General features: G+C 45.5%; 7 protein-coding genes across 7 annotated transcripts; 2 read left to right on the forward strand and 5 right to left on the reverse strand.

Moving 5' to 3' along the window:
* Positions 1-687: 687 nt before the first annotated feature.
* On the forward strand, positions 688-2,714 carry CCR75_005570 (uncharacterized protein; the record flags this gene model as incomplete). Its single annotated transcript, XM_067963650.1, has 3 exons — positions 688-741; positions 828-2,501; positions 2,585-2,714. The coding sequence occupies 3 exons, from the start codon at positions 688-690 to the stop codon at positions 2,627-2,629; spliced, it is 1,773 nt and encodes a 590-aa protein (XP_067818330.1). The 3' UTR covers positions 2,630-2,714.
* Positions 2,715-2,885: 171 nt separating this feature from the next.
* CCR75_005568 (uncharacterized protein) lies at positions 2,886-5,929 on the reverse strand. The gene is made up of 2 exons (XM_067963648.1): positions 5,487-5,929; positions 2,886-5,417 (listed from the first exon to the last, which is right to left on the reverse strand). Exons 1-2 carry the CDS (start codon positions 5,871-5,873, stop codon positions 4,698-4,700), a joined length of 1,107 nt encoding a protein of 368 aa, XP_067818006.1. The 5' UTR covers positions 5,874-5,929; the 3' UTR covers positions 2,886-4,697.
* On the forward strand, positions 2,895-4,376 carry CCR75_005569 (uncharacterized protein; the record flags this gene model as incomplete). The annotated part of the gene is made up of 1 exon (XM_067963649.1): positions 2,895-4,376. One exon carries the CDS (start codon positions 2,895-2,897, stop codon positions 4,374-4,376), a length of 1,482 nt encoding a protein of 493 aa, XP_067818005.1.
* A 98-nt stretch (positions 5,930-6,027) lies between the features above and the next one.
* On the reverse strand, positions 6,028-7,647 carry CCR75_005567 (uncharacterized protein; the record flags this gene model as incomplete). Its single annotated transcript, XM_067963647.1, is given in 9 exon segments — positions 6,028-6,453; positions 6,516-6,575; positions 6,633-6,750; positions 6,813-6,926; positions 6,979-7,054; positions 7,115-7,228; positions 7,245-7,312; positions 7,374-7,483; positions 7,557-7,647. 9 exon segments carry the CDS (start codon positions 7,645-7,647, stop codon positions 6,086-6,088), a joined length of 1,119 nt encoding a protein of 372 aa, XP_067818001.1. The 3' UTR covers positions 6,028-6,085.
* A 418-nt stretch (positions 7,648-8,065) lies between these two features.
* CCR75_005566 (uncharacterized protein) lies at positions 8,066-9,265 on the reverse strand (the record flags this gene model as incomplete). Its single annotated transcript, XM_067963646.1, has 1 exon — positions 8,066-9,265. The coding sequence occupies one exon, from the start codon at positions 9,263-9,265 to the stop codon at positions 8,066-8,068; it is 1,200 nt and encodes a 399-aa protein (XP_067818002.1).
* A 210-nt stretch (positions 9,266-9,475) lies between these two features.
* Positions 9,476-10,855, reverse strand: CCR75_005565 (uncharacterized protein). Its single transcript, XM_067963645.1, has 2 exons — positions 10,084-10,855; positions 9,476-10,024 (listed from the first exon to the last, which is right to left on the reverse strand). The coding sequence occupies exons 1-2, from the start codon at positions 10,812-10,814 to the stop codon at positions 9,931-9,933; spliced, it is 825 nt and encodes a 274-aa protein (XP_067818003.1). The 5' UTR covers positions 10,815-10,855; the 3' UTR covers positions 9,476-9,930.
* A 907-nt stretch (positions 10,856-11,762) lies between these two features.
* On the reverse strand, positions 11,763-16,022 carry CCR75_005564 (uncharacterized protein). Its single transcript, XM_067963644.1, has 4 exons — positions 15,748-16,022; positions 15,601-15,679; positions 15,316-15,518; positions 11,763-15,249 (listed from the first exon to the last, which is right to left on the reverse strand). The coding sequence occupies exons 1-4, from the start codon at positions 15,889-15,891 to the stop codon at positions 12,592-12,594; spliced, it is 3,084 nt and encodes a 1,027-aa protein (XP_067818004.1). The 5' UTR covers positions 15,892-16,022; the 3' UTR covers positions 11,763-12,591.
* Between the last annotated feature and the right edge of the window lie 8,903 nt (positions 16,023-24,925).

Raw genomic sequence — 24,925 nt, forward strand, 5'->3', positions numbered from 1 at the left:
CTAGTCTGCGTAACGTTCTTACCGAACTGGGCTGCAGCCCAAGATGCAAGGGCACTCTGGCTCATTTGTGAGTTCTGTGATTTGAGCCTGCAGACTTGAAGTCTTTGCTCATTGGTGAGGCGCGTCTGGGACATGGAACTGGTATGCGGAAGCAGGAGGGGTAAAACCACATATGGACATTCAGTAAAGTGAGGTTCAGCAGATATTTATATTCCTCACGTAACTTATAACATCAGATAACTTATGCTTTCACCGTCCACAGTGGCTATAAGTTATCCGTGGGACGACCTGAAGTTTCAATTATATATTTTTGAAATAAATAAGATTAGATTTTGTCATTTGGAATTGTGTGAAGTTGGTGTTCCTAGCCTGGAAGTTATAGTTTCGCAAAGAGTCGCGAGCCTTTACGGCTTTTGTGTCTTCTTGTTGCGCGCAATTTTGCGAGCTCATTGTCAATGAAACGTCATAAAGCAGAACTGCAATGTTTAAATAGAAAGATTTGCGCGCCATAACAATTTATTAGTCCACGCTGATACATCTCGAAAAGAGTGAAATTGCTAAAATTTTTAAAATTTTAATGTTAGGGCAGATTTAAATAGGCACGAATAATTCAATTACCGTTTCTCCTATATTACTTTTTTCGTTTGACTGGATAACAAAGCAGCATTTCTACGATTTATTGTTGACATGGATGCGTCTATAATTGACGGCTTTCGCAAGAATGTAGTGCAGAAGCCCGAGGTGCATAGCCATTAATATGCTGAAAATGTAAAATTGAACTAGTTACAATGCTGTAGCTGACTCTGTATTGCCCTGTTGCGTAAAAGGTATTCTTCACACCGTCGGAAGAGGTCGCCAACGAGATTAAAATGTTTGCAAAGCATGCATACGACCGCACGTCTAAATACCCAAGCAAAAGCGGCGGAGCAGACCCTTTGGAAGAGCTGTACATTGACGGATTTGATGCTGATCAGGTGTGGGAGCAGCTCCGTCTTCTTAACGGCCCATTAGTGACGGAGTTGACGCAGCGCATTCGCACGTTTTGTAAAAACCCAGACAATATTTTATTATTCCCGTCAGCTAAAGAGAAGAAAAAAGAGGAGGAAATTCAAGATACAATTGAAGTAGAGAAAGAGGTCGTTTCTGACATCGGCAGCGATAAAGATAGAGACGACGAAAAGTCCGACGATGGCACGCTTGATAAAAGCACCACGGCGACGATAAAGGTGAAAAGTACGAAAACTAGCAAGGTTCGCGATGTAGCAGAGGACGGATTTTTTGATTGGGATGAAATGGACAAGGCCGCTGAAGAGGAGGAAGACGACGTTGCCTTGGATGATAACGAAAATGATGAAGACGAAGAGGAGGAGGATTCCGAAATGGAGGAAGACTCGGATGCGGAGACAGCAGAGAATCTAAAGTATGCGGATTTTTTTCACAATGAAAATAATACTCAAGACGAAGAAGACGGTGGCGAAGAAGAAGAAGAAGAAGAGCTGAACGACGTCAAGAAACACGCGAAGGAGAACGAGATGGAGTACTTAAATATTGAACGTGAACAGCTCGAGAAAGAAAGTTTCAATGATGACGAGGACGTTGCTGAACGTGGCGTTCTTTCAACACACCAGCGCCAGCGACAGCGTCTTCAAAAGGAGATTCAAGTGCTTGAACAAGAAGCCATTGGTGAAAAGCCGTGGCTGCTTAAAGGAGAAGTACGTGCTGCTGTGCGTACGGAAAACAGTTTACTCGAGGCCGTGCTCGACTATGATCGTCCCGTGAAAGCAGCTCCTGTGATTACCGAGGAAGTGTCCATTGCGCTTGAAGACATGATTAAAAAGCGGATTCTAGAAGACGATTACGACGACGTTGTTCGTAAATTTGCTGGAAACGAAAACGAGTTGAAACAGAAGCTCGTGGACATATCGATGGAAAAGTCGAATGAAGGACTTGGAGAGATCTACGAGAAAGAGTATATGAAGACCGCCATGGGCTTTGAAGCCGACGACGAATCCAAGCAGGATCAAGACGCCATTGACGTGATGTTTAAGAGTTTGTGCTGGAAGCTTGATGCGCTGTCGAATTACCACTTTACGCCAAAACCAGCGGTCAAGGAACTACAAGTCAAGCCGGCCGTACCTGCTATTGCAATGGAGGAAGTCATTCCAATTGGCGTGAGTGACGCCAATCTCAAGGCTCCGGAAGAAGTGTACGAGAAGAAACGTAAGCGGGGAGAAGCCGTGCTGCAGTCCAAAGAAGAAATGACGCAAAAGGAACGCAAGGCATTGCGCAATGCCAAGAAACACACGCGGCGGAAGGAAAAACGACAGCGCGAGTGTGACGAGCGATTGGTGGCCAAGCTTAATCCAGGGCTCGGCAACAAGTACGAAAAGAAGAAAATGCTCGAGAGCATTGCTAGTGCCAAGAACATTACCACGGGCAAGCAAATTGAAGGCTCGTCCAAGCAATTTTCCAATTCGAAAGAGTTTTTCACACGCTTGCAGGTTCGATGCTGTAGTCTTTGTTTGGCGCTTGGATCTAAATACTGACGTGTTAATATCTGTGTGTGCTACTTACGTTTATGCAGGATGAAGTGCAGAATAAAGTCCGGCATGCCAGCACTAGAAAGTAGAATAGAACTATATCCGTCGATCGACTTGACCTTCAACCGAAAGAATGAATGTGTTGACGTTAAATTTGGATGTATTTGTTGACCGATAGTACCGTGACTTTAAATTTTGGGTCACATCGTGCTACTGCAAGGATCTGATTATGATTTATTTTTTTCTGTTAGGTACGATCAGTTGCTTATCATATCTTTGTCAAAAGGTTGCTTCACTCTCAAATTTCCCTTGCCGTTGACCAAGTGCGGACTCGATACGAACGTTTTTTTAACAATGGAAGTGAAAGTGCGCAAATATTCAGGCGACGAAACCACGACGGCGCTGGACTTTGATGCTGTGTACGGCCACCCGCTCATGTGTGCAAATCTTCCATTTGACGTGTTTCCTCAGCACTCGGTGCCTGCGCGTGTGGCACATCAGCTCATTCGGGACGAGCTCGCGCTAGATGGAAATCCCAAAATGAACCTTGCATCCTTTGTGACGACGTACATGGAACCCGAGGCCGAGGATCTGATGGTCGAGGGGCTGCGCAAGAATTTCATTGACTTGGATCAGTACCCCCAAACGGCTGAAATTCACAATCGCTGTGTCACAATGCTGGCGAATCTCTATCACGCTCCGTTAGAACCTGGCCAGACCGCTACGGGCACTGGTTGTGTCGGTTCTTCGGAAGCGATCATGCTTGCTGGTTTGGCCATGAAACGCAAGTGGAAAGACCGCCGCATTGCTGCGGGTCTGCCGTACGACAAACCCAATATGGTGTTTGGATCTAACGTGCAGGTGTGCTGGCACAAGATGTGCAAGTATTTCGAAATCGACATCCGCGAGGCTGACGTTTCCCCTGAGTGTCTCGTACTCACGGCCGATCGCGCCCGTGCTCTTCTTGACGAAAATACGATTGGTGTCAGCGCTATTCTTGGCAGCACGTTTAATGGCGAGTATGAAGACGTAAAGGCCATTCACGACATGATTGATGAAGAGAATGAAAAGAATGGATGGGCGATTCCGCTACATGTTGATGCCGCTAGTGGCGGCTTTATTGCTCCATTCATAAGCCCAGATCTCGTATGGGACTTTCGTTTACCTAACGTTAAAAGTATTAACGTTAGTGGCCACAAATTTGGCCTCGTGTACGCCGGAATGGGCTGGGCACTCTGGCGTGAACCGGAAGATCTTCCAGAGGACCTTGTGTTCCACGTCAATTACCTGGGAGGAGACCAGGCGTCGTTTACTTTGAACTTCTCCAAGGGCGCTGGAAACGTGGTGGCTCAATACTATAACATGCTGCGTTTTGGCTTTGAGGGATACCGTCGAATCATGGAAGCCAGCATGCAAAACGCCCAGCTACTCCGTAGTGCGCTGGTGGCGACCGGTCACTTTCGCGTCGTGGACAAGCAGCACATGCCATTGGTGGCATTTGCGTTGATTGACTCCTCACGTTACTCGTGCTTTGACATTCAAGATAAGCTCAAGAGTCGTGGCTGGATTGTTCCGGCTTACACGTGCTCTAGTGGCGCCGAGTCACTTGTAATCATGCGTGTGGTTGTAAAGCAGAACTTCTCGTCGCACATGGCCAACATGCTGGTACAGGACATTTTGAAGGCCATTGAGACACTAGAGAAACACCACTTGTTAATCGACTCGGCGATGGCAGCGCCCAAGGTTGAGAAGACGCACTTAAAAGACATTGTGCATTCGCTCACGAATAACGCGAAACACCGCCAGTCTGGCAAAACAACGCACGGTGTGTGCTAAGACGTTCTCATATTGTCTGTGTACCTTCAAGTCCTATGAAGATGACAGAAGCACAATTCTGCCTTAAACGTCAGCCTTTGTATTTTTGTTTAAATGAATACAAAACCGAATGTCTCAGCGATAGCCCGCAACAACCCAGAAGCACGGTAAATAAGGGTCACTCGCACGAATATGGGTCAGATTTGTAATATTAAGGTCGTCAAACATTGATAATTGCCCTTATTATAATCCGACGACGCCAATTCTTTTTAAATCTGGCGTCAGCAGGATGACGTCGCCTTTTATCCTCTAAAGCCATTTTGCAGGCCAGTCATAGTAATATCAATAGCGCCGTGTTCGCCGTAATTTTCGCAACTGGTCACAAGGAGGCATTTTCATATCCAGTGCTTTCCGCATCGCGACTTCACGGTTGTCGCTACGTGAGTTGCGAGCGCGGTATATCATGCGTTTCTGGCGCATTTGAAGATTTTCACAGCTTTCTGTGAGTTTCGACGTGAGTGCTTGCTCCACCATCTGCTCGACGCGAGAGAGATCGCGCCAGTGCGTCGTATACCGTTGATCAAAGTCCTGCTCGACATAGTACGGTATCCCCTTGGCAACATTTGCCATCTGTGTCGTGCGCTGGATGTTAAACTGCGGTGTGGGATCTAATGTGAACGGAATCTCGGGGGTTGATGGATATGACAGCAATGACACAAGAAAGATCAACAACAATGGTAGAAATTGAGCCAACGTGGCCATCCCACCACGTTGTTCTTGCGGTTGTCGGTGATCCTGGTGTTGCGGCTGTGGTCGGTGGCCACGTGGACGAAAATTCCCGCCAAAAAACATATTGAATATTTCTTCCGGCGTAATGTCGCCATCCGGTGCATATCCACGTCTGTGTTGCGGTTGCTGCTGGATCGTTGCATCGTCCCCATACTGATCATAATGGGCGCGCTTTTCAGGGTCGCTTAGAATTGCAAACGCTTTTCCTACCGCTTTAAACGCATCTTCCGCTCCCGGAGCGCTATTCTTGTCTGGATGCAACTTAAGCGCTAGCTACATACCACGCAGCACTGCATTAGCCTCTCGTCACTAGCCAATTGTATACCATTACACAGCGCACACCTTGCGATAGGCCTTTTTTATTTCATTGTCAGTAGCATCCTGCCGAGCCGATAGAACCTCGTAATGAGTCTTGCACGCCTTGATCTGACGCACCATTTGCAGCTGCTCGGCCGTGTATGGACGCGAAGGCTCCGAGGACGGAGACCTCGAGGGTGCTGTCGCTGATCGGTGTCGCATGCCACCGCGTGGTGATGTGGGCGGTCTCTTTGATGCCGAGACCTTTTCCATCTCTGTACGAGCCCGATCGCGCATTGCCTCAACACCAGCAAGTGGATACATGCGATGGGATTTATCAAAGAATTTAATAGCTTTCTCCCAATTCCCAAGACGTAAATGTTTCTTGCCAATTTCAAGACACTTTTCAGCTTCTCCTTTGTTCATTTCCATGCTGCTTGACGCTTGTAGCGAAGCACGCAGTGTAGAATGACGGAGGGAGCTATATTAGCACCTATACAAAGATGCCGCGGCAAATATTACGATTGATTGGCCGAGTTTCTATGTGGCAATCGTGTAACAAAAGCCATTTTTTTCGTTTTCAAGAAAAAAAAACAAGTTTTCAAAGCGACTATGAAGGGGTATCTTGTTAAAAAGTAGCTTTCTCAAGCTGGACCAAAGAAATTGTCCAGCGACGATTGTTTTGAGTCCGTTAACTTGCCCGTAAGTTTTGCCTTAGCAGGGAACGACACACGGCGGCGCTTGTTAGGTTCTTTTGACGGCGGTAAGTCGTGCTCTTTATCACTGAGGCACTTGTTGAGAAGACTTGAGGCTGGAATATATTCGATGTGTTGATGTTTCACCTGCTTATTAATTGACGTATCTGATTTCGTGTCTTCTTCTTTAGGTGATAAATTCGAGGCTGTGTTGGCAAATGTGCTTTCTTTCGTCTTGCGTTTGGTCGTCAGTGTGTCCGAGCTATCAATAGGCTCTTGTTTTTCTTGCTTATTCTCAAAAAACGACTTGATGTCACCTATAACGTTAAAGCATCAGTCACCTCTGGTATTGGCGACGAAGCGATCGAACGCCAAATACCTGCATGCTTGATATCAATCTTTGTAGCACAACTTTCGCTCTGAAATTGCATCGACCCGACTGCAGAATAATAGTTATAAACTATCTGTAGGACCACGACTATTAATCGACATTTACCTTTTTTACTCACGGGATACCACTTTAAATCAGTGGAATCAGGAACTAGCAAGTCTGTAAGGTCTTCAAATGGTTCATCCGAAAGCCAACGGATAGAGCTTTCTTCAGCAAAAATGACCTAGTGTGATACCACCCGACATTATTAACCCGCCTCGAGGGGCATCACAACGACGTAAGTACCGGCATGCGATTATGCAGCCACTTAAGCTCCGGTGCCACTGCAGTAGTCAGGATCGTATAGGTGCAGAGTAATTCACCCGCTTCATTCTTCCACTCGTCATACAAGCCTGCAAGCTATGCAAAAACTGTCATAAACTGTAGCAAGCCATGCATGTTTAGCCATTACTTTTATCAATTTCTGCTCTTTATAAAAGTAGTAAGGTTGTTTTTCCCGTTTATCCACCTGATGCCATTCGTAATATCTTAGCACATAAGATTTTTTTTAGTCGTAACAAAAAGCTTTATTCAAATGTTGTACCTACCCTTCAATCAACACCACACATCTCTTAGACTTCAATAATCGCTTAAATGCTGGACGTTCATGTAAGCTTTCGGCCCTTGGTAACAACATGTCAGCATGATCACGTTTGCTAATTCTATAGAATGTAGAACCTGGCATTGAACATTAGAAAATGATCTGGCTTGGCGTTTGCTTTGGTAAATGACGGAACAAGTCCCCACTTCAAGACGACCGATTCATAATTATTACATCTTGCATGATTTAGTAGCAATGAACCAAACCTGCATAGCTTGTAGCTGGGTGTTTGTTTTCACGCCATCCGAATGTTCTCGGTGTTTCTGTAGAAGAATCGGCCCATATCTTCCTGGCCCCATGTTCTCAACCGGTTTGTCTATTTAGTATCGTACATAGGCAAATGTCTTACTTTTTCGTATCAGCTAGGCGACATTATAATGCTGTCAAACATTTTTCGCTGTTCACAAAGTCTTCTGGCGCAACGCCAGCGGCTTTTGCGATCTCCTCGCGGGCCAATGTGCACCTCGTTCGCCCACACATGATTATAATTTGTCGAAATGCATTATGCTTTTGTTATCACGCTAAATGCCCTTTTCACGAAATTTTGGTAAAACGCAATTCTTAATGATGTAAGTTTCCAACTATCCTCTACAAGAATATGCACCAATTAAAATATTCTTTTTCCATCAATCTTCAAATTAAGCTTTGCTTGTTAACTTCACACTTGCCTATTACCTATTTGTCCGGTGCTTCTATGTCTTCTCCATATATTGCTGTAGTACACTCCCCTTCATAAACCTTTTTTTTATGCTTAGAAACGATGCCTTCATAGATCTTTCCTCATTATAACACAAGCGTTGCACCAATGCTGACAAACATAAATATAACTTATTAGCGTTAATTAATGTTATTATGGACTTTACGTTTCAACACCGACTTCAATTAGTGCTACTCTCGTTTATTTCTCTTTCTTGGTCTTGTCCTCATCGCTCGAAAATCCATCGCGTGGGATCTCCGACCACCCTCCTGACGGTACATCGTCTACTTTACGCGCATGTCGCTTAATGTATTTGTTCATCGAAAACATCGTAAACGAATCCCGTTGAAACACTGCCTTCATACGATCGTCCAGCAAAATCGTGCGCTTGTCGTTCGGATCCTGCAATTGATGTTCATGAATGTAAGCCCACAATGCTTTCACAATCTGAGGTCGTGCCATGCGGTCACTGCCAATGAGTGACGCCAATTCAGGCGATACGGCCAATTCTATATTAAAAGGATTCTTTCGCTCACTCTTGCTGTCGTTGTCTGGATCGTTCGCTGACGACTTGCGTTTCTTACGCTTAATAGCTTCCTTTTTCACAACTTTTGCCTCGGTATCTTCCTCACTTGAAAGACCATCCCGAGAAATTTGACTCCATCCACCTGGCGGCAAGTCGTCGGGCTTGCGCACATGACGCTTGACAAATTTATTCATCGTAAACATCGTAAAGGCGTCACGCTGAAACACACGTCGCAGCGCATCGTCCAAAATGATGTTTTTTCGATTGCTGGGATCTTGCAAGTCATGCTCGCGGATATAGGCCCAAAGTGCCTTTACAAGCTGCGGTCTCGCCATCGTATCCGCACCAATAACGTCCGCAAGCTCTGGAGAGAGACACAGCGTGGCATTAAACCCCCCAGTGCCTGCTTTGGCTTTCTTGCCGTGGTCGTCCTCACTTTTTCGCTTCCGTTTCTTAGGTGTCGCCTTCTTCTTGACAGCTGCCACAGGTTTCCGCGGTTGGTCGTCCTCACTTTTTCGCTTCCGTTTCTTAGGTGTCGCCTTCTTCTTGACAGCTGCCGCAGGTTTCCGCGGTGTGCGTTCCTCGTGACCAATTTCTTCGTCACTTGGATCAGGTTCACTTTCGTCTTCGTGAGTTTGCTGCTGCTCGATGATTGCTAGGATCGTTGCGTTAATAACGTCCTTGTAGCTGGACAGATCGGAATGAAAGTCCTCTTCCAGCTGGTTGCGAATCATCCGTCGTGAGAGCTTTTCCAAGTCTGCGTCTTTGAGGATGTTGCTAATGGCCTCGGTGAGCTGAGCCGCATCGACTTTGAGGGCTTTAGGCTCATGGTCCAGCCCCTTAAGGTCCAAGCCGAGCTCGAGACCATCACTCATAGTCGGTATTTCGCTCTAAAGAACTATAGTTGGAAGGGGGATCAGAAAAAAGTATCATTTAAAGTGGTGTGGTTGACACACGTCACTGCCGAGCAAGATTTCTAAATAAACTGATGTATGGCCATGAAGATTATTGACGCATTTCATTACAATTAAAGTGCAAGTCTCTGGCGAAAAAGCAGGTTTGCTGGACAAGTCGTAGGTAAATGACGGCAAAACCCTTAAGATTTGATGCTAATAAACATCATGACCGGAAAAAGTTTTAGCTATTCAAGAGCTAAAACTTTTTCGGGTCATGACGTAAATTTCTCTACCAGACACATTCCACTATCAGCTAGTACGTAGAAAATTAAGATTGTGCTTTGACTCATTTTTTAATTTTTTTCTAATCGGGGCGAAACTTCCACTGCTAACACTTTTTGATGTTTGCACCTTCATCTAAAAGCGTTAAAGATGAAAGACAGTAGCGAGACAATACAATTCTATCACTACAAATCTCATGTCATTCTTCGTCGTTTCAAAAGCGACTCGACTACAATTAAAAATCGATTAACTTCCATTGCATCATAACGCCGTTGTCGCGATAACAGCTCGTTATTAGGCGTCGTGCCCTCTCCATGCGTTCATCCGAATCATTTATTCCGCATGTAAAGCTTTGATTCTTTTCATCCCTGAAGCCTCTGCGTGCTCTGTGCCAACAATTGTCGGGTCATATTTTTTAATCTATCCAACTCCAATGGTGTCGCTGGACCTCCTGCACTAGAATTAATCACGTGAAGTAAGTATTTCAATTCAAGACACACTTCCACTAAACTTACATCCAACGAATTCGCCCTTTTCCATCCACCAAATGGACATATCCGACAAAACTATTGTCGAGCGCCATGGGGGTCCGAAAATCATCGCAACGTCCAAAGTGCGCAAATGTGGTGGCATGCAATTCTTTTGGAGTTCTTTCTTGCAAGCCACGAGTAATGCTTCCACTTACGAATTTCATGTACCAATCTTCAATTACGTTCAGGGTGAGCATCTGCACTTTGCTGTCTAACTGGCCTTGTTTGTCTGCAAAGGCAGCTAGAAAGCCATTTTGCCATGCTGGAAGCATATTCAGGCCATAATTCTTAAAGGATGTAAGCACAAGGGTGACTTTTCCCTTTACCAAGAAACTCTGTATGTCCACGTGCTTTCCGTCCAGTGAATTCACCTTTAAGGACGGAACGTTCTTGGCCTGGCTCACCACCGTGAGCGTGTCACTACCTTCAACCACTTTTCCTTCAGTGTCATTTAATTGCTTGTACTCGGCAAACATATTAGGACGATATTTTTTCTCTACTTTGCGGTCGGCCTCCTTAATCATCGCGTCTAGCGCCTCCATTGCGTTGCGCAGGTTCTGGACTGGAGACGCACGGACGGAAACAGCTTTATTGGGCTTTACTTGTCCATTCGCAGTAGTAGGAGATATGTTTTTTGTATCGGATGTGGTAGAGATAGCACGAAGCATTGCTCGGTAGCGGCAAAGCACCAATGCTGCCCCACGGGGAGTCAACATGGTGTTTTTTGATGGACCTCAAAAAATAAATATAAATTATTTAAGAAGGTCGCAATTGTAACGTAGTATTTATTACCAATATCCTCGGTTAATCAAAATATGCAATTAGCCTCCAGTTATTTGAATTATTGAAAGACGCTCGACACAGATCGAAAATGTTCAGACTTTGAAGCTTCAGTAGCGACGCTCCGTAGCATTGCGACGAAGAACAAGCATGGTTTCATTTCAGGAGAAGAGGCCGTTTTAACTGATCTTATCAACGAATATTTTACCGTCGAGACAGTGTATGCAAATTCGCCCAATATTGAAGATGTCGTCATGGCTTTACGTCAGCAAAACTCATCTGATTTGAATAAAGTCTTTTCGATTGCTCGTTCCCACAAGGCTTTCAAATCGAAAAACAAGCTTCTGCTACAGCTTTTAGCCCAAATGTCGCGTGGCTCGGCAGTTGCTCCTTGACAAATGCAAAGAGGACTGTTGATCGATGTTTATACTTGCAAACAAATTTTTGAGGAAGTCATCGCAATGAAGTCTCTAACGGCTCATTTTAAGCCAAGAATTAAACCAGAGCTTAACTAATTCCTCATGGACGCTGCCACCCAATACAATTCGGCTTGACCTCCTTCGCAATCGATAGATAAAGCAGCAGTGACACATCACCACCCCAAATGACACTTGTCATCGCAGCAGCAGCAGGATTCACACTATGTTTTTAATAAACTTGAAACGTCTCTCATCAATAAGGGAGCCCATTTCGGTTGCGTTGTTTGTTGTCATATTTTGAGTCAATCCGCAGCAGCGAAAAATATAGTTACTGTATTCCTTTAGAATCGCCTTTTAGTAAGCAGCTGTATACAACAACAACTTGACATTTAATTAAGGGAACCCAAATACCCATTCGTTATCGCCACAGAATCTCCACACCTTAAATTATATTGGGTAACCGGTGTTGCCATACCCTATTTTCTATCTCTGTATTAGTAGCGTAAAAATCGGTGTGACTGCTCATGGGCAAATGAGAAGCCGAATCTTAGTGCCCTTGTTTCGTGCCCACCATAAACTCATGCAAGCATCACCTTTCTTGTGCTTTAGCACTTGTCGGCTTAATTCTTTGTTAAATTGCCATATTCAAAGAAATTTCGCACATGTTGAGAAGTCCAGTTACTAGCCAATATATTACTGTACGATACCAACCGCTACTAAAAGTGCTACATGCGCTCGGAGATTAACAATACTCCTCCCAGCTTGCCGTACTTTCGATCTCCTAAATCACCGTTTGCTTGCGCCACCCAGTTACGTCGTTGTGGCATTGCTGTAGCCCAAAAGCCAGCATTAACTGTTTAATCATTAAAATTTGAAAGTTACACTGGAAAATCAGAAATTCTTCGGAAGAAATGACTTTAGCTGTGAATGATAAATTTTAAAGAATATTCGACCCGACGCTCAACTGAAGCTTTGAAGAGCATAAACAAGTAAAATAAATCCATAGCTTCTAAATGCATGACGGTAACCCCCTCCGCACATACGCAATGGTACATTTTGCCCACATTCATTCACATAAGCTCAAATCTTCGTATCAAACACGAAAAACCACCCATCTCGACGCTCTTCTCGCTCTTGCACGCGTTTCGTTTTCTTATGGTCTGTTTCTCTACTCATGCTTGAGTCCCACGCTAATGTCTTTTGTCTGCTCTACAAGAGTCCTACTTCACCCATTCCGCTCTTGCAACGTCACTAAAATCGCGGCTACCAAGCCAAAAAACGCTCAAGAAATTCTTTACTTCTTCAGACCCTTTAGCATCTTTTGACGGCGACCAGTCGAGAGCTTGTTCTGCATGAGAAACGGTGCTTGAATGCTGCTAAACTTGTTCTCGTTCCCTGAATTCACACCACCGCCGAGTCCACGATCGACACTTCTACTAAGATTGGTAGTACTACCGTCACCTATCATTCCATTACTCGCTCCAGGAAGCGACGAGCTCGTAGGCGGTAAGGGTGGCGTAGGTACTGAAGGTGGACCCGTTCGATTCTGTCTCCATGTATACGATTCTTGCGCTTTCACTGCCTTGCGTGGTTGCGATTGTGGTACATGCATCGGTGGTGGTGGCGGCGACGGGGCTCGCTGCTGGTATTGTACCGGCACTGGTGCCGAGTGAGGAGGGGCTGGAACACTGCTTCCTTTACGCACTTGAAACGTTAACGTCAGTGGTTTTTGCATAACCTTGAGCAACGTCATGACTTCTTCAAACGATTTCTCCCGTGCATGCACGCTACGACCATCCACTGAAATGAGACAGTCGTTTAAAGCCGATTGTGGCAAATGTGCCGCACTTCCAGTACCCGTGACGCGCGTGATAAACGGGTACTCGGACGTTTCGTCCGCACCACGTAGCGAAAGTCCTAAAGGAGATCCATCCTGCCACACTAAATTGTAATACTGTGCGCCAGTGTCGTCCATTCCAGGAGCTGCAATTCTTTTGCTCGGCTTGGACACAGGAGCATCGTATACAGCGGACAAACTTCCATCCGAATTCGAAGAATACGAATTCTGTCGATCATGATGCGACGAATTCGAGGCTTGACGTCGAAAAAAGAGCGTCACGGGGCGTTGGACATTCTTCAAATGAGCGACAATGTCTTGAAATGCCACGCGGGAGACGTCCATGTCATTAATGTGTGTCACGTCGTCACCTACGCAGTCTTGAGGAAGGTGTGCGGCGGCACCGTGCGTGCCAATGCGCTTGATAAACGCGCCTGCCTGAGGCTTTGCATCGACGGTAAGACCTAATGGACCGGATCCCCACACGACTTTGTAGACATGACTCGAGACCTCACGTGGCACTTGTCGTACAATCTCGGCGGCATGGTGACTCATAGGAGAAGCATGGACGTGGTCCGGCGAGCCTGTGTGTCTTGATGCACTGTCACGGTGCGTATTACTAGCGTCGCTTCTCGCGGAAAGCGCTGTATTATTATTGCTACGATACGAAGACGGACGACCTCGCATTTCATCTTCGTCAATCGCTGCACGAAAACACAGCAACACAGGCTTTGGTGCGGTCTTCAGATACGACACAATGTCTTCAAAATGCATTGCGGACGTCACAATGCCATTCATGCTTTCCAAGAAATCGCCAACTTGGGCTTTGTCAATTCCAGCCGAATTGCCTGTACCCGTGACCTTTTTAATCACCGGGAGGTCGCCGTCATTCAATCCTGGAATAATCGTTAAACCTAAAGGTCCTTCTCCCCAATTCACAGTGTACTTGTGCGGTCGTGACATGCTTAAGCTGAGATTCATGATGGACGAAGCACGCTCTTCTACCATGACCATGCCACTATCTTGTTTCATTAAACTTGGTGGACGCGACACGTTCCGATTACTCCGTGGCGCGACCTGCACACTTGGTTTACCATTCGACTTGGAGACAGAAGCAGCAGGACCTCCAACACCACGAAAACGAAGCTTCGCAGGAAGCTGAACTTTCTTCAAAATCGACATGGACAACGAGCAACCAAGTTGAATCGTATCAATGTTATTAATCGCAACCAAAACATCGCCAATGGCGATATTCTGTTTCACGGCCACAGAGCCACTCTTTTTCGTTAACCGATTGACAATTGGAATCTTCTGCGTCGCACAATCGTCTTTAAGTGTAACTCCTAGCGGTCCATTCGACCATGTGACAGCATAATCGTGTACCTTACACTTTCCAGGCGCGACATCCGAGGCTTCAAATTTCATAATAATCGGCGAAGCGTATGCGGCAAAGACATCATTCAAATCGTCATCGGTCTGTACCGAGTCGTCAATGGCACGTCCATTAATTGACAGCAGTTTATCCCCCATAGAAATGTGTGCAAACGATTCGTCGGCGTCCAAGTCCGTAATTCGATTCCAAATATTCGTCGTGTCATCGGCACGAAATTGCAAACGAGGTAAGAAACTGTGCTTCCACACAACCACTCGCAATGCTTCAAACGCTGCACACGCATTATTCCACGTCGATTCCTTGGACACACTTCGTGTACGACTAAGTGTGCTGTCACTGGATCCATTGATCGCAGCAACTGACGCAGCGACAGCTGCCTCAGCAGACAATGGCGCAGCCATCTTGTCTTCCGACTGCGGATTCGATACTAAAAACGAATGTTCCATGGATTTCTGAAGCGTAAGCATCTCCTGCGAATCCATTTCCAGTCCATTTTTCTTCGCTAGCGCGGTCCAGAACGATGTTGTGGACATTTCGCTCTGAAACCGTTCACGCATTTCCATAATAATGCGATTCATTTCATCGTCCCGCCAATTGGCTTTTTCCGCTCGCATGCGCGATTCAATGGCTTGCGATATACGCGCTTCTTCTTGTTTCTTTAGACGCTTGAGAATCTTTTCTTCAATGCGTTTCTCTGTGTCGGCATCAAGGCTTACTTTTCGCTAGAAACATCCATTTGACTGATAAGACTCGTAATTACTAGTATTTCGGCGTTTCAAAGGACGTACCGAGAGCCTTTGGCCACCTGTAGACTCGACACTTCGAGCACTATTCACACGTCGGGACTTTGTTCGACTCTTTTTCTTGCTTTTCTTCTTCTTAACCTTCGTTTCAACCTCTTCTTCTTCTTCCTCCTCGTCTTCACCAGAGTCTGTTTCATACTCTGCGCTCGAGTCTGTCTCATATTCATCCGACTCGTCTTCGGACTCGGCTATAGCGCGATAAAAAAACAATGAGGTTTGTCCATTAAAACACGACTCAAATGGCTCTAAAAAGACAAGAACAAAGCGTACATTCCGAGTCATTAAACTTAGAACAACGCAGATTCCGACAACGTAAACGATGAGCCGATGCGTGGTGCATGTTGCATTCCTTACAAGGTAAAACGACTTTAAATTTGTCCAGATTCGCTATGATTACAATTTTACACAAGGCCGTACCCTCGAGCAATAAAAGACTTCGGCACATCCACTCATACATGGAATCTTCGCACCCTCGGCGCCACAATTCCCGCACGGCTCCATGCTCTGGAGCGCCAAGAGCAGGTCGTCATCGTCGTCATCGTCGTAATTGTTCTTTGGCATCGCTTCTGCTGGCAACGGCCGCGTGTGTCGATGAAAACGATTGCTAGGCGTGAACTGATAGTCTCTTACGCTTTAAAAAACGCTTCACTTGCCTCGGACGACGACGCTAGAGAGCTCTACTTCCGCGCGCCTGTGGCTGAGCTTTTCCAAGTTTCACTTGTGCTTTGTATGTCTTTTCACGATGAACTTAAGCGGGAGCCAGCAGGTCACACACTTAAGTGCGAGGATGTCGTCGTCCGCTTGAATTGCTTGTTCAGTATGTAAAAATCCCGTGCAAAAAAACATCCAGTCCAAGTTTTAAACATTTGTGACAACTTGTTTTGGCTAGATATACACCGCTAAAATGCAATTATTAGAGATATGCAGCGGCACCACGATGGACCAGCTTGGAAAGAACAGCCCATAAGATGCGTCAAGGCGACAGCGTTTTTTAAAATACGGTAATGCTTGGCACGTCTCCAAATATGCCAATTTTAGAATAGAACCTGAGTTACATCCTGTATTGCGTTGGAAACAACGAGGTGTTACATGGTGGTGTTCTCCATCAGTATTAGCCAAGACGTCGTCAATCTAACCACAACGATACAATCGTACCCTACAGTAATATAACTGGTTTACGTGCGGTTGTAACTCATATTTGTAGAAGCTGGTCGCTGACTAATAGAAGTGTCTCTTCTGCATGAGGCAATTTGTTACCCAGCAAGAGTTTGGTCCAATTTTCAACGTTACTGGCCATTACGCATAGAGCTTTTGCCATTTTTTCCTCTCACCTTATAGAGTTTATGGCATCACCACCGATTTGCATACATGAATCGTTCTAAACAGGGTCCATTAGACACTATAATCACCTTTTCGCCCGGTGTCGCACCGTATGTGTAACGGGATGTACCGTTACATAAGTATTATTTCCAAAAATAATAATAATTTATGTTTATGAAAGGAAATAAGCAAAGAAGTACATATAATTATCTTTATTAAATATTTGACCTAATAGTTCCAATATTACCAAATCTAGTAATATTGGTGCAATAAGACAATAATGCATTGATTGGTTGATTTAGTTTGAATCAATTTCGCCAACCGTCATAAAACACGACGACCAAACTCATCCGTGCGATCGCTCTCCATTCAAGGTCACTTAAATGATTGAACCTTTAACGCGTTGCGTGATAGCTTCATGAGGGGCTTGGAAGCTCCTTCCTTCTTCATCCAGCGTATCCATGTTGGATGAAACGTTCGTGGGCCGTTGAACGGACTACGAACTGCTGCCAGGTGTAACGGGGCTCCTTACACTAGTACTGATAATAGTACTAGTCAATTACACTAATTACAGTGTAGAAGAGGTGCCTCGAAACTTCACGCACACATAGGTGCAGAGAAAGGTTTCTATGAAGCTAAGATGACTTAGCTTAAATGTCTAGACCAAGGCTTTAGACTAGAGAAAAATAAACTGTCTTAATATATTTAGCTCCCACATAACGAACTTCTAACTACTACTAATTTTATTATATTAATAACAAACTATATATGGAGCCCTCTTGCACACCGCACAATAGGCGGGCCAGCATCTCTAAACACAGATGAATAGCATGCAGCCATAGCCGACTTCATTCAACATAAGCTCGACAGGGCCCAAAAAGAAGTAGCCTAGCTTCGCCAACAAGGCTATCAACGCAAGGAGGTGTTGAGAGAAGAGGGTGCCCAACAATTAGAACTGTTTCAACAGCAGCATTTACATGCTGCTAGTGGCCGACGCTTCCGCGTCGACCCGAAAGCTTAAAGATCAAAATGTCTAAGTTTAAGGCAGCCGAAGGCGCCTTTTTTTTAAGACGACGCCACTGAAGCTCGACGTATCAGTGATTATTCGACGAAAGTGAACTTTGGCATGTCCAACTTATCCGAGCTGCCATATCTTGGGCCTTGGGGCTCAAGCTTCGCGACTTATTAGACTCTGGGGTCGTATAAGGTCTTTAAGACTCGCCTCAGGTAAACACCTGAGCCACCACATGCTGAATTCGGGGCTCGAGCCGAGCTCCTGGATTTGAAGCAAGGCAAGCGTGATCTACACGCTTATACCCAACATACACGATACTTGGTCAGTTGTATCGCGAGCTATCCAGTAGATGCACAAGCGCAGGTAATTATGTTTATTACAAGTCTTGCAGAGGGTCCTGCTAAGACCCGCCAGTTCCGGCTTGAGTTAAAGTCGCTTGATCAAGCGATCTCTATAGCGGAACAGGAGAACTTCAGTCTTAAACAGGCTTTTGTCCACTATGGAGTATATCGTCCTCCGAGACGACGAGAAAACGGAGGTCCGGAACCTATGGTCTTCTCGTATGTAGAGAGCGAGAAATCACTTTTCAAATTACAAACAATTACAAAAATGTAATCGCTGTCAAAAGACGGGCTACTACGCCTACCTCACTCCCAGTGCCTAAAGAACTGAGCGAAACGATCGACCTCCCGCTTGAACAGCGGAGGACGCTGATCCGACGCTGTTGCGAAATTGCAACGGCGAGGCGGATCGATCGGGGTCAGTTGGCGGGGAGCGCCCATACTCGTCCACAATGTTAAAAAAATTGCAGGTCCTTTGACAAAAGTTGCTCCGCACACACAAAGATTGTGTGTAACTGCCCTAGATGATGAGTTTAATCTCATCACGTGGCAAATAAATTGCCACTAAAGTTTCTAGTCGATTGCGGGGTGTCGAACAATATCACTCGACGCCAATCGCTAGAAGATCGCAGACTCAAATTTATTGAGCGCGATATTCCTCATACGAGGGTGACAGTGCGCCCAGCAAAAAAGAACAGGCGCATCTGTAACAGTTAAGAAACGCGTAGTTGGCGTATAATACACGTTTAAGGGTACACCGTACGATGATGATTTTATCATATAAGAATTGGTAGACAAATTTGATATTATCCTTGGTTTACCATGGCTCAGAAAGTACGAGCCATGTACGAATTCGCAGCATCATGCCGGGACGATGCATGTCTCTTGTTCATCATAGGGTCATCTGATGAACGTTTTGCAGCGTTTACAAGCGTGCGGATGTCCTACGGGTGAGTGCGATGGCCTCACTTGTGGTTCGGTCGCTTGCACGACTGCACAAGACCACGTCCACCGTCGCGATGTGGACATGGATAACGACGGCTGTGAACAAGCACAAGCAGCGTCGAAATTCGCCCACTTGAATAACGTTGAGTGGTATATGAACAAGGGAGCTTGCTAGATAGCAATATCCAAGAAAATACCAAACAGCTGCTGTAAGAGACAGTGCGAAAGTCCTAGATCGACTGGAGAGTCGATCATAGAGGATCTCGCTGTGGCAGCGCAACCACAGCTAGAGGCAGTTAGGGAGGATACTCCTAAATAAAACTTGAGGAACTAAGTCCCCAAGAATCTGTGGGTATAAGTCCTTACAAACCTGTGGTCAAAAATTCCCGGGTACCTTTACAAAACAAGTTTCAAAGAGAAAAGTAGGACAGTAAATCAGATCAAAGGTATAAGCGCCTACACTTGATCCCATTGTTTACTAATGTCTTAGTTAACAACGGATCAAGTGTAGGCGCTTATACCTTTGTTTACTAATGTCTTAGTTAACAACGGATCAAGTGTAGGCGCTTATACCTTTGATCTGACATATCTCCGAAGATAACTCCGGAGATATATCAATTGCCAACGCTAAACCTGAAACGGTTCTTGCGTGATCCGCGTAGTGGCAAAGTCAACCAGTTCTGCGTACTTAGCACATATGACAAGTACGTGGCCGACATTCGGTCGCCAATAGTATTTCCTGAGAACGAACGGGTTCTCAGCAGCTCATCAATGGACGAAAGTGTCCTTCGATAAGAAGTCTCGGATTGACAGTTTTACGTCCCAATCCTGGAAGTCTTTGAAGACAAACCCTTTATATGAGGACTTGATCAAATTAAAGGATGTATTCCCTGAATCCGTACTGTGCGAGCTGTCTAAGGATAAATGCACTCGACACGAAATTGACCTAATCTCAGCTTCGAACACTGTGTCATGAAGCAGTGGTCATTGCCTCGTGAACAAGTAGTAGCGATCGACAAATTCTTAGCTGATCGCTTGGGAGACGGGCGATGTGAGGGAGTCAAGCTCCCCTACACAGTTCTCCAACCTTGTGTATGTAAAGCAACAGGAGGGTGGTGAATTGTGCAAGCTCAAAAAATTGAACGCTGCAACGGTACCGGCTCAAACTCCGAGACCAACAAAAGACGTAATTATTGATGGTATGTGAAAGAGTACCATCTTTTCGTCAATAGATCTGATCGATGGATTCTATCAGATCCTTATGCGTGAACAAGATATTTCATTCACAGCAGTAAGCACCCCAAAGCGGTATGCTATGAGAGTGGCTGGTCTGCCGCAGGGACTTAGTAATGCCCCTGCAACAATCATCAGATGTGTAATTAATCTGTTGAGATCGGTGCGGGATTTCGCATCGAACTATTGTGATGATGTCTTCGTTCATAGCAGAGCCATGAACGGAAAGTTGGACTTCGAAGTATATCGTTCCCACGTCTAAAGTTCTTACACTTATGCATAAGCACAAGTTGTATGCAAATCTCAAGAAGTGTATATTCAGTGCAAGCGACCATTTCTTGGGTGCATCGTGGGTTAATGCTGTACGCCCTCATCCTGAAAGATCAAGGCGATCACCGACTGGCCAGTGCCAGTCACGTAAAAAAGGGCCTTCGAAAGGTACTCGGCTTAGCGGCGTAACTGCACCAGTACTCACGCAATTACGCCGAATTGACACTGCATCTTTCTTCTTAGTTAAAGAAAAACATAAAGTGGTCATGGAACGCTAATTGTCAGTTTTCCTTTGAGGATATTAAGCAAAGCTTGATGCAATCGCTAATTCTGGCGATTGCTGACCAAGACCGACCATATCATGTGTTTTGCGACGCCAGCGATTTTGCAATCGGCTGTGCTTTAATGCAATATGACGATGTTTTCAATCGCGTCATCTTTAGCCAGCTAAACGCAACTATCCAGTGCATGACAAGGAACTCCTTGCAATGAAAAATACACTGGCTAAGTTTAGGGTTCATCTATTGGGAGATAGACCTTCATTGCTTATTTGGACCATGCGGCTTCTTACGCACGGCCGTAAAAAGTTCACACATCTCGCAAATAATTGCGAGAACATTGTCGCTCCTCGCGGAGTATAACTTTTCCGTGGATTTTAAACCAGGACGACTTAATGTCGTCGCTGATGCCTTTTTGCGCCGATCCGATTTTAAGCCGGCAGCGCAAGTCAACAGTAAGCATAAAGCCACTGTTGCAAAGATCAACAGTGAGCATAAGGCCAGTGTTGCAAAGATAAGCGTTCCATCGTCAACACTACTTGACGTAGTTAGAATAGCCTATCAAGAAGATAAGGCTCTCAAAAGGCTGATGGATTTCTTAGAAATCCATCACAACAATCGTTAAAAGAATTGTCGAAATTGTATTGATCCTCAACAGATCGATACACAATACGCAATTGTTTGCTGTATTATGCAGCCATTGCTGGCGACACGCCTCGTGTCGTCATCCCCACCCATAATGATTTGCGTTTTACGCATCATGTATGGTGCCACGATGCACCAATAAGTGTGCATCGTGGACGTGAGAAGACCTATCTCACGATCAGTCAAGCCTTCTACTGGCCAAGCCAGTATGAGCTCGTCCGCAAGTACATCGTGTTTGCAAAGTTTATAAACGGTTGAAGCCCAGTGCTTCAACCCGTGCTCCGTTACAACCTCTGCCTGTTCCGGCAGAGAGTTGGCAGTCCGTATTCATGGACTTCGTCTTCGGATTCCCCGAAGATAATCACAAGAATAAATGGATTCTTTTTCATTGATGTTTCAGCAAGATGTACCATCTCGCTGCCAACGCGGAGCCGATCACAGCCAAATGCTGTGCTCATGTTTTTGTCGACACGACATTTCGACTCCATGGGTTACCCCGTGAACTAATCTCAGATAGAGACGCTGGATTCACGGTGGATTTTTTGGCAAACTGCGTTCAAGTCACTTGGAACACACTTATTGTCAACTTCTGACTATCCTGAAAGAGATGGTTAGACGGAGCGTGCAAATCGTATCCTCGAAGAGGATTTGAAGAGATACTATCGCGGATACGTCCACTTTATTAAGAGCTCGAGCGAGTTGTTGCCGACTATAGATTTTGCCATCAACAATTCAGCGCATGCATTGATAAAGAATGCACGATTTTTTTGTAAATGGTTTACGCCATCCACGCATACCACCTTAGTTAAGAATACTCGTATTGAAAAAAGGAAGCCCGCTCAAGCAAAGAACAATTTAGCTCTTGCTCATCACGCATTGGCTCTAAGGTCAATGTGAAGGATACCAATATTGTTTCATCAACGTGAAGTGGTCAAACTCAGTACAGTAAAGTCTCCGTTATTTAATATTTTTTAATTTAATTAACTCCCCTTTCAATAAAAATGTCGAGTCCCATGTTGGGCCCAGGCTAAATGATAAAAAAAACTCCCTTAATTTTTATTATCAAGGCCAGGGAAATTTTCTGCCGTACAAATACTAAACTACTGCCGGGGGGCCACTATAAAAAATAACCAGAGTTTGTTCCTTAAGGGATTTTTGCTGAAGATTTCCTACCTGATCCTGCATCTTCTGAACCATGTTTGAGAACTCCCCCCCAGTCTCCTGCTGCAACCAGAAAGTCTTGAGCTCTGCAAGCATCGATGCAGCATTCTGAAGAGGGACGGACGGTGCGGCCACGCTATCGTCCTCGATGCTGTAGCGGCCACGTGCTGACTCCGGCAGTTGAACGCTTTCGATAATCTCTGCCTCTGTCGGAGTGTACCTCACTTGCTCTTCGTCAAGATTGTTGAGCAGGAAGCCGATGGACATCGGATTGCGATAAAGTTAATGAACTTGCTTCTGGAGGACCGCAATGACTGCCTGCGGGACGTCCGCGTTGGCGTTTGTAGCGTTGTCCATGTCGGAGGTCCGAGGACCGCAGTTTGTAGTGCGTAAAGCAGTTGCGGATGCACTCAGGCTGCACATCCTGATTCCATGCTGCATGCGCCAGCTGAATCGCCTCCAAGACATTGATCTTCGCTGCGTGTTGCTGATTGTTCTCATGGCGATCCAGAAGCTGGTGGTTAAGGCGCCTGCGGTAATACACTTTGAAAATTGCGTATAATTTCAGCATCGCAGGGCTGAATCTTGCTGGTCGCATTGAACAACAAATACAATAGCGTTATGTTCTACACCGTGATTCCGACGACAGCCAGAACCTCCTCTTTGATGTGCGCGGAGCAGCTGTCAAAGATCAGAATGACCTTGCGACCGGCAACGTGTTTGTCGTAGGCTTCCAGCCATAGTTTAAACAACCGACACAGAGCCTCCTGTGTGAGACCAGGACGTCTCTGCTTCCCCATTCAGATCGCCTTGCGGAGGATGTCTGTGAGGGTATGGCCATTGGCGACCATGTTGAAAGGGTCACGTGGAAAACGCGTTTTGAAAAAAATGGGTTTCCCTGAAAAAAAGTGCGTCCGAACAGAGCCTTGAACAGGTCGGTTACACCTTAATTTCATTTAAATACAGTAGTACTTTTCGCCTTCGACCCCCTAACCCCGACTTAACCCTAACTCTGCTATATAATAATTCTTTTGTTTAATCATAATTGGTCAGTCCCAGCCATATTAAAGGAGGGAGACTCTACTGTAATAGCAATAATGATATAACTGACTTTGATAACGATGCTGAAATACTCAACGTGAAAAACAGAATATTAGTGAGATCAATAATGCTCTCACTAATGCGGAGATTGACATATCCGCAGTGCAAACCGGTCGCACTGAAAACATAAAAAAACGAGTCAGCAGGTGATTTCCTGTTGGCTAGAGAAGCAGTGGTCTGTTTCGTACAGGATTCCATCGCTGATGCGGTGGACCAACAGAAACGGAACTCTGACAAAAATGGAAGAGCAAACATACATTTATTTAATGTAACGACCTAGTCCTACTGTCTACGGTAAACCTACCATAACGTGTAGTGACGAATGTGGGCACGAACAAATTACTGCCCAGGTATATCAGCCCATTTCGTGTACTGCACCGCCAAGGCAATACGTACACGATCGAGCTGCCTCGTAGAATTCGTACACATCCTACTTTTATGTCGGGGGTCTTCACCCGTAGCATTCACGAGGCTTCTTCCGGTGCCGAGTTACACCGGAACAGCCTAAGGCATCCACCAAAGCCTTATAATTTCAAACCAAGAAAATGATAGTCTCGGGACAGAATCTGGTTTTTACGAATCAGATGATGCACTCGTTCCTTCAAGAAGGAGATCTTATGACGAGCTGTCACCAACTCGTATGAAGGAACCGATGTGTCCTTTCGTTCGCCCGTTGATCAGTCGCAACTTGTGCACAATTTCTCAACTGGTCACGAAAAATATGACCGACCGCTACCGCTAACTCGCAGCGACGAAATTGCTCGTGATCAATGTCATCGCTCAATTGATAAAGGGTGTGATCCAAATCACGATGTTGATTCGGGTCCGTCAAACGAAGTGAATTCGATTTCATCTTCACCTCTACTCCACGAATTCGAGTGGTTAAAAGCGTTTTCTTGTTGAACGCTTATCGAACCACCGTGAGGTGAAAGAGGTTCAAACGAGTATCTCGTTCGTTGCCGAGGGTATTAATCCTCGCATTATAGCTGGGAACCTCGTTCCCAGCTGATGCTGGACGTTCCGGGTCTCGTTTGACAGACGACGAGACCCATCATCCTCGACAGAGGGTCCATCAGGGCACAAGTGCTTTCCGCGCTCTCAATCCTAACGCACATCTTAGAAGAGATGGGCGTTATCCAATGAGGATTTCCAAGGGAGTATGCGTTTTTAGGGGCAAGACCTGAGCCCTTAAAACAGCGAGGACATGAGCCACCGCTAAGGTGAAGGGGAACGAAGACCCCATGACGGTCTTGATTGACTCGGGCGCGTCATACAATCTTGCGACT

This window comes from Bremia lactucae, linkage group LG6 (genome assembly GCF_004359215.1).
Source record: "Bremia lactucae strain SF5 linkage group LG6, whole genome shotgun sequence".
Taxonomy (NCBI): Eukaryota; Oomycota; class Peronosporomycetes; order Peronosporales; family Peronosporaceae; genus Bremia; species Bremia lactucae.

What these genes read in the sequence shown, in the direction of transcription:
- CCR75_005568 (XM_067963648.1), bottom strand. Translation starts at nt 5,873, where the DNA reads ATGGAAATGAACAAAGGAGAAGCTGAAAAGTGTCTTGAAATTGGCAAG. An exon ending in TAAAAAAGGCCTATCGCAAG is followed by an intron (nt 5,418 to 5,486) that starts GTGTGCGCTGTG and finishes CGTGGTATGTAG; the next exon opens with CTAGCGCTTAAGTTGCATCC.
- CCR75_005565 (XM_067963645.1), bottom strand. Translation starts at nt 10,814, where the DNA reads ATGTTGACTCCCCGTGGGGCAGCATTGGTGCTTTGCCGCTACCGAGCA. An exon ending in AAAGGGCGAATTCGTTGGAT is followed by an intron (nt 10,025 to 10,083) that starts GTAAGTTTAGTG and finishes GATTAATTCTAG; the next exon opens with TGCAGGAGGTCCAGCGACAC.
- CCR75_005564 (XM_067963644.1), bottom strand. Translation starts at nt 15,891, where the DNA reads ATGCCAAAGAACAATTACGACGATGACGACGATGACGACCTGCTCTTG. An exon ending in TAAGTTTAATGACTCGGAAT is followed by an intron (nt 15,519 to 15,600) that starts GTACGCTTTGTT and finishes ATCGCGCTATAG; the next exon opens with CCGAGTCCGAAGACGAGTCG. An exon ending in CAGGTGGCCAAAGGCTCTCG is followed by an intron (nt 15,250 to 15,315) that starts GTACGTCCTTTG and finishes GGATGTTTCTAG; the next exon opens with CGAAAAGTAAGCCTTGATGC.